The following is a 12,385-nucleotide window of genomic DNA, read 5'->3' as shown; positions in this document are numbered from 1 at the left end:
TCTATCTATCTATCTATCTATCTATCTATCTATCATCTTCTGTTTCTATCATTGTCTATCTTCTACTTCTATATACTTCTGTCTATAACTATCTTCTGTTTCTATCATTTATTATCTATGATTGCCTATCTTCTAATTTCTATCCTGTCTATATCTTTTCCCTCTTTTCCTATTTCCATCATATCTCTCTTTCTCTTTCTCTCTCATCCACCCACCTATCTCTATCTAATTTCGCCCTCCATCACTCTCAGCTTTCCTGCTTTGTAGGTATGCCATCAACAGATTTCTTGTTAAGTCTTGATGAATTCTCAAGGCCTGGCCGCTTGTTGGTGAAGCCAGATTCATTTTCTCTTTGGTGCTGATTTAAATCTGGTATTCCATTTTGGACCTTTTCTGTAGCAAAGGCAATGACTTCTGTGGCCATCCTCATGAGTTTATTGACATTACAGGAAACTCTTGAAGAAAGAAGGGATTTTCAACTCCCTTTATCGAGTGCAGAAACTTCCTGATGGGACTACAGCATTGCCTATACTCAGTCAAAACTTCACAGCGCAGCACCTACAGCAGCTGAACGAGAGCATCCCACATGGAAAGGCCTGCACTCTGACATGGATCCATGTAAGTCAAGCTCTTCTTAAATTTGAGAAGAAGTCATATTTTTTGCCTAACACTAGATTTATCTCTGGAGCTGGAAATAGATACTGTCCCGTTTGCTTCTGATCATTCTTCCCCATACTTCCTTGTTTTCTTCCACCTTTTCTGCTTGCTTTACTTGATAAAACTGGTTGAGCTTCTTTGATGTAGCCATGGGTCTGGGCTGGTACTGGTGCTGGTGCTGGTGCTGCCATTGGCTTAACTGTTCCAATATCACCAAAGGGCTGACTTTATGTAACATAATGCTTTGGGAACCATTCGGGTTTTGATTAACACATTCAAAGTATTCTGCTTTTTAAATCTTTTATCATAAGCACCCATACAGCTCAGATGTATAGCTAAGATAACCAAGTTCAGAGAGCACCAAGGACCCCACACAGCTAAGATGTTTAGAAAGGATTTGGAAGTGAAGCAAGCTGTCTGTGTCACGGAGGAAACTAACCATTTATTTTTCTTTCTTAGAATCCTATTCCTTCGAAAGCAGTTATGGTACGTTCGCCTGTTCAGAAACTACACAGTGAGCTACAACACCTCATGTCAATCCATGGTGCTGCGTGGTCAGAAGAGTTAGAGAAAGATCTGCCACGGTCCTGGCAGAGGCATGGAGACCTTATTCTTCTAAGCGAGGATTGCTTTAGAGCAAAGCAGTGGAGAGAATTGGGTAAAGAATCATTTACTGAGATGGGCAGCTATAGAAATCGGTCAATCAAACAAACAAACAAATCACAAATATAATTTTACAATGGGAGATCCCTCTTCAGCAAAACCAGACTTTTATTCCTTATCTAAGATAAGTATTTTTGCAGAAAGAAACTGTGAGGAAGTGCAAGATTAAGTGCAACAGGAGAAGTTGTGATAACTGCAATTGCACATACTTGGGCTGAATTACAATGATTGGGCTTCATAATTGCCCTAAGCCATAGTTTATTTAACCATAGTTTGTTGAATAAACCACAGTGGGCTAAATTGGGCTAAATTCTTACCATGCATTAAACTAATGTGCAACAAACTATATTCAACACAGACAGTACATAGAAACAAAGCAGATAATATCCAAATAGGTGATAGAAGTCAATCTGGACTGATCTCCCCAAAGCTAAACAGAGTTAGTGCTTGAATGTGAGACCACAATGAAATATAAGAACTGCCACCTGAAGATAAGGTTACTCTTTATTCATCTGATGATACGGTTTCTTTTAGAAACTTGTTGTTAGTTGCGAAAGTCGTGTCCGACCCATTGCGACCTCATGGACAATGTTCCTCCAGGTCTTCCTGTCCACTTTACAATGCCTTGGTAAGGCCACAGTTGGAATACTGCATCCAGTTTTGGTCACCACGATGTAAAAAAGATGTGGAGACTCTAGAAAGAGTACAGAGAAGAGCAACAAAGATGATTAGGGGACTGGAGGCTAAAGCATATAAGGAACGGCTACTGGAATTGGTTATGTCTAGTTTAACGAAGAGAAGGACGAGGGGGGACATGATAGCAGTCTTCCAATATCTCAGGGGCTGCCACAAAGAAGAGGGAGTCAAGCTATTTTCCAAGGCACCTGAAGGCAGGACAAGAAGCAACGGGTGGAAACTCATCAAGGAGAGAAGCAACCTAGAACTAAGGAGAAACTTCCTGACAGTTAGAACAATTAACCAGTGGAACAACCTGCCTCCAGAAGCGGTGAATGCACCAACACTGGAAGTTTTTAAGAAGAAACTGGACAGCCTTTTGTCCAAAATGGTATAGGGTTTCCTGCCTGAGCAGGGGGTTGGACTAGATGACCTCCGAGGTCCCTTCCAACTTTATCATTATTATTACAAGAGGCTCCTGGTTGCTTTTGGTGTAACTGAACAACATTGTAGTGAGAAATGATGTCCCTTGCTCTCTGTTCTAGGCCAAGAACTTTGGCAGGTGGTTGCTGATGCTTTGGGGGCCCGGCGTTTAGCCAAACGGGGGCGAGTGCAGTCAGATTTCTTTCGCTCTCCTGCTGTGACCCTGTTGCTGGGTGAGGATGGTTGGGTTGAACAGGTGGATAATGGAATCAGGTAAGTGAGGAAAGGTTCTCCTTTACTCTTCTTTCCTTCACTTACATTTGAATAATGGAATCACACGAAAGATCCTAGACGTTCAAGTTTAATCAACAAAGTTGGTGGTGTTCACTAGTGCAGTGAACAATAGTCTTAAATTATAGGAAAGCAGATTCTGCTTGGAAGTTAAGATGAAAAAACCTTCATGATAGAGTATTTTGACTGTGGGAACTAGCTAGATTTCCTGGTAGTGGAGATCTTAAAGCAGATCACGCCTGTTAAAAGTGCCACGTTGTTTTTCCTATTCATGTAGTTTTCATTTCCCATGCTTTATGTATGTTTTACTCTGGATATGAAGTCATCTGATTTTTGTTAGTCCCTTTGGGAATTCTGTTGCTGGACAGGACAGAAAGATCTCTAAATAAGTTGATATGTTTCCAAAACAAGCAAAGATGAACATCTGCTTGGTTAACCTAAGCTGCCAATTTTTTGCTTCCATCAGGGCCGTGAGCCCTACCGGTTAGCAAAGCTTAGTCTTAGGCTAAGTATATGTCTTGGCAATTTAGGATGGCTGCCGAGTCTCCTGCATTCTGTGTTTTCTCCACAGATACAGCTTTGATGTGACCCAGTGCATGCTGTCTCCAGGAAACATTACTGAAAAGCTACGGATAGCCTCTATGTTATGCGCAGGAGAAGTAGTGGTGGATCTTTATGCTGGTAAATATGCTTTGATAACAGCAGAAACTGTTGGAAGTTCTGATTTGGGTACAAAGTGTTTCTGAATCTCAAGGATTCTTTGGAATGCAGAACCTGTGGGGCTGTTTGGACCAGTTAAAGAACAAGTGTGTTGGTTGGGTTTAAACCAGCGGTTCTCAACCTATGGGTCGGGACCCCATTTGGGGTCGATTGACCATTTCACGGGGGTCGCCAAGCAAGGCTGTCCGCCATTTTTCCCCCCTTTTCCGGCGGGTGCCTTACCTCCCTTGGGCTGGGCCAGCTGGTGGTCGGCCTGCTCCGTCTCTGCCGCTTGTCAGCTACGCCTCAGCCGGCACAGGGGGCGGAATCACGCATGTGCGGTGCTCCCGGGCAGGGAAAGTCCTCGACTTACGACCGGTTGGGTAGTCCTCGACTTACGACCGGTTTAGTCCTCGACTTACGACCGGTTTAGTCCTCGACTTACGACCGGTTGGGGGTCGCGGCATTAAAAAGGTTGAGAACCACTGGTTTAAACACATCTTACTAAGTTGTTGCAGGCCACAAGTATTGTGTACTTGCTCCACTCAATTCTGTTTCTATGGGATCAGCTATTAAGAGCTGTTGGTGCTTCAGTGGTACAGATAAAAGGTGGAGGAATGCTTGTAAGCAGCTGTTTGTTTAAATAAAGCTTAGAGGGCTGTCAATCAAAGATTGAACACTTTTTTCTCTGTCTTCTTTTCAGGGATTGGCTATTTCACTCTGCCGTACTTAATTCATGCTGGTGCTGCCTTGGTCCATGCTTGTGAGTGGAACCCTCATGCTGTGAAAGCTCTACGGAGGAACCTGTATCTGAACGGCGTTCAGGATCGGTGCCACATTCACCAGGGAGATAATAGAAAGGTGAGTAGAAAAGGCCTCAGAATTGACCCGGAAACCTTAAAGAACAGCTGCTGGTCTGAGTAGAATCTGAGCTAGGAAGACAAATCAATGCTTTGATTTGAGAAAATGTTTCCTCTGCTCTCTCTCTCCTTGGCTGGAGGTGGAACTACGGGATGTGGCTGACAGAGTCAACCTAGGACTGATCCCGACGTCGGAGGGAGGCTGGCCAGTCGCTTGCCAGGTCTTGAGAAAGGATGTGGGAGGGGTCCTTCACCTACACCAAAACGTGGAGACTTTTCCAGGAAAGGCACTTGAGTTGTTCCAGCAACCGGAGCAGAATCAGTCACCCAAGCAGGGTCCCTCCCAAGCAGTATCCCGTGGCCAAGAAAATCAAGTCGCTCTGGAGGACCACGATGCCCTCCAGAACGTTGGACAATCATCCACAACTTCAGCCAAACAAGAATGGCAGCGCTGGGCAGAAGTCACGGCCACACGGATCCGGGCTTTGCTTCAGAACCTGGACAGGAAACGGTGGAAAACCCAAATCTTGCATATTGAGCATGTGAAATCGTACGCCCCTCATGTAGACCATCTAGTCTTGGATCTAGATTGCCGGCCGCTGGAGTAGCGTATGGGGAATGTCTTCTCTCTGACTCGGGGGATCTTGGAAGAAGCAGGGAATGGTACCACATTCTGGATCTTCTTCATGAGCGGCTTCCCACTTTTTGAAACCAGAAGGTTGGTGGCTGGAAATGTCACATAATCTTGGGATTTTGCGAATGCAATCAGAACTGTGATGAATCCTTGAACCCTGACAGGAACCGAGAACATAAGTAGGCGATAGAAGTGATTTGGACAGCTAGTTGATGCCTGCTGGGTTCTACAAAATAAGCCAATCCTTCCAGACTTCTTTCTGAGCTATACTATTTGCTGGAGGTTCTGCATCGTATCGAATAACTTTTTGCTACTATAAATTCACATGGTTCTTTCCTGCAAGGTCTGCAAAATCAAGAGATTACAAACCACGTCAGCTAAATCCAGCCATTCGCACAAAAAACATTTGTCATTGCCATTGTTGGCAGAATAACCCAGAATAACTGTGTTCATGCATTAAATTAAACCGCAAACCGTTGCGTCTTGGCTCCCAGGGGTGGCTTCACACAACAGCTAGATAAAAGCAAGTCCATGCTGGTTTAATTGGCCTCGCGCCACGAGACGAGTGGCATATAAATCTGATACACAAATGAGAAGCCAGCCAATGTGGTTTTTCAGTGAACAAAAAGAGGAATAGCCAGTGCAATAACTAACATGGTTTGATTCTAATTCCTTTTGTCATGTTGTGAATGAGGAAGACAATTGCATGGTTAAAAACTGATCTTTGGGGCAGCCTTAATCTGACTTTATCTCCCTCTGAGATAACAATAGAAGCTGTGAACACCTAGTTAGGGCGATGTCTATGTTTAGTTTAAAGGGTTGTGGTTCTGTTTTTTTTATCGGAGCTCAGAGCTAATACCCAGAAAAATGAAAAGTGAGTCATATTAGCTAGCTTTTTGTTTGCTTTGTAGGTTACCACCTCTGTCACCTTTTCATACTAGGTTTGAACTAGAGCGCAGTTAGATTACAAGTCTTCGGTTGCTGATATGAAAGAGGACAATAGTAGGATAGAAATACTGAGTGTTATTGAATTTTTTGAGCAAAATGTCAGGGAAATGATCCCGAATATATAAATGTGTAAGAAATAACCCAGGCTGAGCTACCTCTGGAATTAGCTAATTCTACATGCCTTTTAAAACAAGCGGTGCAGATGTTAATCCAGGGGAAAACCCAAGAGACGGCATCTTCATATCCCTCTCACAGGTTTCCCACAGGTACTAAGTTGGTCAAGGTGTGGTGGTGGTGGGGGAGCTGTATGCAAATCCAGCCCAGGATCTTAAAAAAAAGGTCTAAAAATGTGTTAAAATGTCAGAACCCTCCATGTTCTGTTTTGCACTGGTCCACAAATGGAGGGGAGAATCTGCTGCACAGTCAAGTGACACGCCTGCCATTGTCAAACGTAGTGCTTGCTCCAGAGCAGTGGTTCTCAACCTTTTTAATGCCGTGACCCCAACCGGTCGTAAGTCGAGGACTACCCAACCGGTCGTAAGTCAAGGACTTTCCCTGCCCGGGAGCGCCGTGCATCTGTGGTTCCGCCCTCTGCGCCGGCCGAGGCGTAGCTGGCAAGCGGCAGAGACGGAGCAGGCTGACCACCAGCTGGCCCAGCCCAAGGGAGGTAAGGCACCCGCCGGAAAAGGGGAAAAAAATGGCGGAAAAAAAAATGGTGGACAAAAAAAATGGCAGACAGCCTTGCTTGGCGACCCCCGTGAAATGGTCGATCGACCCCAAATGGGGTCCTGACCCACAGGTTGAGAACCACTGCTCCAGAGCAAGACAGGAAGCAGGGCTGACCTGCTCCAAAGATGCAAAGATAAGCCCATCAACCCAAAGGAGGAAAAACAATCCTGTTTAGAGTTTCTCTAGCAATCTACATCACGCTCATTAGAACAGGGTTCTGTACCCCGCACTGCTAGAACGCTTCTGATATATTCTCGCACGCCTTACAAAAATTCAGAATAATGGCAACGAATGATACATGTACACTATGATTTTGAAAACCCCAAGTTTTCGCACCCCCTGGAATATCGTCTCGCATCCCTGGTTGGGAACCCCTGCGGTAGTAGAATAGTAGAATGGAAGAGAGCTGGAAGGGACCTTGGAGGTCTTCTAGTCCAGCCCCCCCATGCTCAAGCAGGAGAACCTATATACCATCTCAGTATTTAATATAGTTAAAGCTCTGAGATAAAAACTATTTTTCAGCCTATTGGTCTTTGTTTTTATTACCCTGTACCGTCTGCCAGATGGTAACAGTTCAAAAAAAAAAAAGAATATTGGGAATGAGATGAGTCTTTAGAAGGATGAGGAAGAAGAGGAGGAAAAGAAGGAGAGGAGGAGGAGGAGAAAAAGAAGAGGAAGAGGAGGAGGAGGAGGAGGAAGAAGAAGAAGAAGAAGAAGAAGAAGAAGAAGAAGAAGAAGAAGAAGAAGAAGAAGAAGAAGAAGAAGAAGAAGAAGAAGAAGAAGAAGAAGAAGAAGAAGAAGAGGAGGAGGAGGAGGAGGGGAGGGGAGGGGAGGGGAAAGAACAAGAAGAGAAAAGAACGCAGGCATCTAAAAGAAGAAGAAAAAGCAGGAGGAGAGGGAAAGGGAAAGAACAAGAAGAGAAAAGAAGAACACAGGCATCGAAAAGAAGAAGAAAAGAAGAAGAAGAAAGGGGAGGGAAAGGGAAAGAACAAGAAGAGAAAACGCAGGCATCTAAAAGAAGAAGAGGAGGAGAGGGGAAGGGAAAGAACAAGAAGAGAAAAGAACGCAGGCATCTAGAAGAAGAAGAAGAAGAAGAAGAAGAAGAAGAAAAGGAGGGAAAGGGAAAGAACAAGAGAAAAGAAGAACGCAGGTATCTAGAAGAAGAAGAAGAAGAAGAAGAAGAAGAAGAAGAAGAAGAAGAAGAAGAAGAAGAAAAAAGGGGAGGGAAAGGGAAAGAACAAGAGAAAAGAAGAACGCAGGTATCTAGAAGAAGAAGAAGAAGAAGAAGAAGAAGAAGAAGAAAAGGGAGGGAAAGGGAAAGAAAAAGAGAAAAGAAGAACCCAGGCATCTAAAAAGAAGAAGAAGAAGAGGAGGAGAGGAGAGGAAGGGAAAGAACAAGAAGAGGAGAAAAGAAGAACAACGCAGGCATCTAAAAGAAAGTCTCCGCGTAACGGGGACCTTGACGCGCCCCAAGGCAGCCGCCGCCGCCGCCGCCTTTCTCGGGAGGAGCGCGGCGCCTTTAAGCCGGGGGCTCCGCCTCGGGCTAAGGCGTGTTCCGGGGCTGCTCCAGCTGCCCTGGGCTGGCGCGGAGGAGAGCCTCGCGGGGAGCCGGCGGGTTGCAGGGACCCCTCTCTCCGCCCGCCTTCTGGGGGTCGGAGCTCCGGCCTTTCCCAGGTGGGCGCCTGTTCGTCTCCCACTTCCTCCTCTTGAACTCGTGTTGACGTTTTTCTTTCCCAAGTCCCGGATCTCGGTTTGTCCGGCGCCTGTGCAGAAGGGGGAGGGGGTGTCTTTGGAAAGGGAGCCCCCGCAGCCCCCGAGCGGGGTCGGGAGCCTTTCCCTTCGCTTCTGGACCGGCTCCGAAATGGGCTGGAAATGGGAGCTCCAATCCGGATTTGCAGCAAGCCCAGGCGCATTGCTGGCTAGTTGGTTGGGTACATTCTGGCCCGGGGTGGTCGATTTAGCGAACTCGGGTTTAGCAGGATGTTGGGGTGGTGGGTGGGAGGATGGGTGGTGGGTGGGGGTGGCACTCTGTGTAAGCTCAGAGGCACAGGTCGCGTAGGGGGTTTATTCGCCAACTTCCCCAGAAGTTTTGAGTATCTCCTTCCATGAAAGTCATTGCAGGAAACAGGTTTCAGCATTTGTGTATTTTTTTAAATAACATTCTTCTCGCCTCTCATCCTCCCCCCCCCCCCTCTTCTAAGTATTCTTAGTTGTATCCTGGTTCCTGGATTGGAATACCAGACTTCCATTTAGACAAGGATTGGGGCAGAAACTTGACTATCAATGCTGTATGGCAGTGGTTCTCAACCTTTTTAATGCCGTGACCCCAACCGGTCGTAAGTCGAGGACTAAACCGGTCGTAAGTCGAGGACTAAACCGGTCGTAAGTCGAGGACTACCCAACCGGTCGTAAGTCAAGGACTTTCCCTGCCCGGGAGCGCCGCGCATGCGTGGTTCCACCCCCTGCGCCGGCCGAGGCATAGCTGGCAAGCGGCAGAGACGGAGCAGGCCGACCACCAGCTGGCCCAGCCCAAGGGAGGTAAGGCACCCGCCGGAAAAGGGGGGAAAAACAGTGGACAAAAAAAATGGCGGACAAAAAAAATGGCGGACAGCCTTGCTTGGCGACCCCCATGAAATGGTCGATCGACCCCAAATGGGGTCCCGACCCACAGGTTGAGAACCACTGCTGTATGGTCTAATAACAAATTGTACCATTAACTATACGCATGTCTGTACAGTAGGTGCAAGTTCAGCCCTGTCTCTGACTCCACTTTGGAGTTTGTGACCGAGATCCTTTGAACCACCAATCATGATTAGTGAAGCATAATGGCCACATTTGCAGAACTTGCCATGCCCCACTGGAATGTGTAAAGGCTTAGTGCAATTTATGGCAGGGTATGATGTACGAGGTGCATGGAGCATGTCTGGGAAAAAAACAATGTCAGGTCAGCTGTACCTTTGGAAATGTGTGGTTTGGGGGGGAGGGGAAAGAAATTGTATCCGACGACCTCAAGCAGGTATTTAGGCTCCTTCCGAAGTGAGGGGACTTTGTGCATGCTCAGGAGCTGCAGCTTAACCTTTCTGCAAGACTAAACTGAGGCTGCTGTATCGATTTTTATCCCGCCTTTTTTTAGTTTGATAACTCAAGGCGGTGAATACACACAATACTCCTTCCTCCTATCTTCTCCACAACCACAAACCTTTGAGGTGGGCTGGGCTGGGAGGGAGGGACTGGCCCAAAGTCACCCAGCCGGTTTTCATGCCAAGGCAGGACTAGAACTTCCAATCTCCTGGTTTCTAGGACGGCACCTTAAATCCAGTAAGCTTGAGCGCCAGAACAGTTTTGTTAACTATGTATTGGTTTGCTTGTATGCAGCTTACTCCAGTGTGTCAGCTCCCAGCTATTGTATGCAAACAGTGGCTTGAGGATAATGTTTGTTACGATGGGTGAAGCCAGGCAATTCTGGTGTGTTCACTTAACCAAAGTTAACCCCACACACACAAAACTTAGCATTTGGGATGATTATTCTTTTGATAAAGCTATATTTGGTGTGGCGCCTTTCTCCCTTGTGTTAACTTCTCAAGAACTGGTGGGGAGTGACCTGCATTAGGGGCTAGCAAATTTGCTTGATTAACACTGTGCTTTTTTGATAATGTTGGGAGTCACAGAATTCCATGGAGGTGCCCTGTTTATGCTTTTTGGGGGCTCAATTCAGTAGCCCAAACTAGTAAACTAATAAAGTAGGAAGGTGGTGCAGAGACAGGAAGGCGGTGCAGAGAGTGGTGAGGATGGCGGAAAAGATCATTGGCAGTTCCCTCCCTCCCATCCAGGACATAGCACGGAAGCGCTGCTTGAGCAGGGTCCGTGTAGGATTATCTGGGACACTCCACATCCTCTTCACGACCTGTTTTCCTTGCTACCTTCTGGGAGGAGGGGGCTTCGTGGTATCCGTAGCAGAACATCCAGATTCAGCCAGAGTTTCATTCCATACAGCAGTGGTGGCGAACCTATGGCACGGGTGCCAGAGGCGGCACTCAGAGCGCTCTCTGTGGGCACACATGCCATCGCCCCAGCCCTGCCTCCCCCCACGAGCCCCTCCACACCAGCAGCCCCCCCCTGGAGGAGAGTCACCCCCAGGCATGGCCACCTGGAGCAGCGCAGCCAAGGACATTGCAGCCGGACAGTGGGGACAAGACTCCGCCCTTGCGCCCTGTCACAAACAGATGATGCTGCGGGGCACGAGTGGAAGGCGTGGCCGCCATGATGCTGCTGGGCCGCCTGGGAGAACTGCGGTGGGCCGTGGAGGTGGCAGGTGGGGGTGGGGCAGGGGTAGGGCAGTTTTGGGGCACTCGGTGTCTAAAAGGTTCGCCATCACTGCCATACAGCATTAACCTTGTGAACTCTCAAGCTTCCTCCTTCCCTTACATATTCAAGATGGACAGTATTTAATATTTATTTGTATTGTACATGTAGGGGTGTGGGTCTGTACTAGTAAGTTTAGGTGTGTGTCATGTATGTTGTTTCACTTTGAGAGCGGGCAACTAAATTTTATTTTTGACGTGTGCCATTGTGCCCACAGTAAAAAAATGACAACAAAGGTTATCTTATCTCTTATCTAAGTAGCTAGTTCCAGCTTTCAGTACTGTCTTGTTCCCTGGAGCTGAGTGTGTGTATTTGTTGCCTTTGTGTGCTGGCCCTTTTAGAGGTGGAGACCTTTTTCTCAAGCACTGTTTGTCTTTCTCGGGAAGCCGGAATGGAGCGTTTTTTGTGAACTGCTCTTCCTCCATTCCTCGGAAAGCGTGTGACAGCTGAAATGGGAAGGGTGTGTATGTCAAAGATAAACACTGGGCTGGAGATGGAGAGGAAGTTGAAACCAAATTCAGAATAGCTTCTTGAACGGTTGGATATGTTTTGTTGTCTCTTTTTTCTATTCGGTTCAAATTTGAGGCTGAAATTATGACTAGGTGTGAGGATGTTTTTATGGGCGAAGATGGGTACAGATGTTTTGCAAATAGGAAAAATGCACAGTGGCTGCCGGTTTATTGCAAAAACTGAGATGGTGCTTTTAAAATAACCACAATTTTAGTGTGGTTATTTTAGTTTTCATTTCCTGGTCTCATTATGCGTGGTTTAATTGTCCAACGTACAGTACTGTAACTCTTACACAGTGGTCTTACACACAATTTTGTGAATGTGCAACTGGAGAAGGCTGAGAAACTTTGACTCGGCTAGAAGCAAAAAATTTTTATCTTAGCTGGTTAAACCTCATTTTTCCACCTCTTAGTGACTTGGGGTTAAGCTGAGCAGGGTCCCAGGTTCCTCTTTGGACTGCTTGTTATCTCTTTGGAAACTGCTCCAACAGGTCTGGGCATTTGGCTTCTCTGCCAGCCATTACGGTACAGCCCATAATGCTCCTTCTGACTGTCGGTCTCTTAGGCGTTCTGCCCGAAGCTGGCTTGTGAAAGTCAGATGGCTTGGCAGTTGAAATGGAATGCTGGGGTGAAGACAAAAAAAAAAGGATGAGGATAAGCTGGATTTCTTTTTTTTACTTGGGGCATCATCTTGGCCTTTGATTGCCAGAAAACACAAGGTTGGTTGGGTTGAGTTGAGTAAGCAATGCTTGAAAGACATTGATGGGATCACAAAAGTCTGAAGGGTCTTTGTTGCTCCCAGAGCTTGGTTTTTTCCTCTTTCAGACATTTCATTACCCCAAACTAGGTAACATCAGTGCTAACACTAGACTAGCACTGATGATGTTACCTAGTTTGGGTAATGAAACATCTGCAAGAAAACAACCAAGCTCAGA

At 46.5% G+C, this 12,385-nt stretch overlaps 2 protein-coding genes across 2 annotated transcripts in view; both read left to right on the top strand.

Annotated features, from left to right (window-relative positions):
• TRMT12 (tRNA methyltransferase 12 homolog) overlaps window positions 1-5,361 on the top strand; it is a 5,730-nt gene extending 369 nt beyond the window's left edge. Inside the window, exons 2-7 of the mRNA XM_015820592.1 lie at window positions 450-618; window positions 1,117-1,315; window positions 2,541-2,691; window positions 3,281-3,390; window positions 4,112-4,269; window positions 4,409-5,361. Of these exons, the coding sequence (XP_015676078.1) occupies window positions 450-618; window positions 1,117-1,315; window positions 2,541-2,691; window positions 3,281-3,390; window positions 4,112-4,269; window positions 4,409-4,876 (1,255 nt within the window). The 3' untranslated portion in view covers window positions 4,877-5,361. The remainder of the gene's footprint in view (window positions 1-449; window positions 619-1,116; window positions 1,316-2,540; window positions 2,692-3,280; window positions 3,391-4,111; window positions 4,270-4,408) is intronic.
• Window positions 5,362-11,569: 6,208 nt separating this feature from the next.
• Window positions 11,570-12,385, top strand: part of SYTL4 (synaptotagmin like 4) — a 19,822-nt gene continuing 19,006 nt past the window's right edge. Inside the window, exons 1-2 of the mRNA XM_015820579.1 lie at window positions 11,570-11,573; window positions 11,942-11,975. Of these exons, the coding sequence (XP_015676065.1) occupies window positions 11,570-11,573; window positions 11,942-11,975 (38 nt within the window). The remainder of the gene's footprint in view (window positions 11,574-11,941; window positions 11,976-12,385) is intronic.

This window comes from Protobothrops mucrosquamatus, unplaced genomic scaffold (assembly GCF_001527695.2).
Source record: "Protobothrops mucrosquamatus isolate PMUCROS unplaced genomic scaffold, P.Mucros_1.0 scaffold1146, whole genome shotgun sequence".
NCBI classification, from domain to species: domain Eukaryota; kingdom Metazoa; phylum Chordata; class Lepidosauria; order Squamata; family Viperidae; genus Protobothrops; species Protobothrops mucrosquamatus.
Note: the sequence above shows the minus strand (reverse complement) of the source record. Positions and strands in the feature narration are given on the sequence as shown.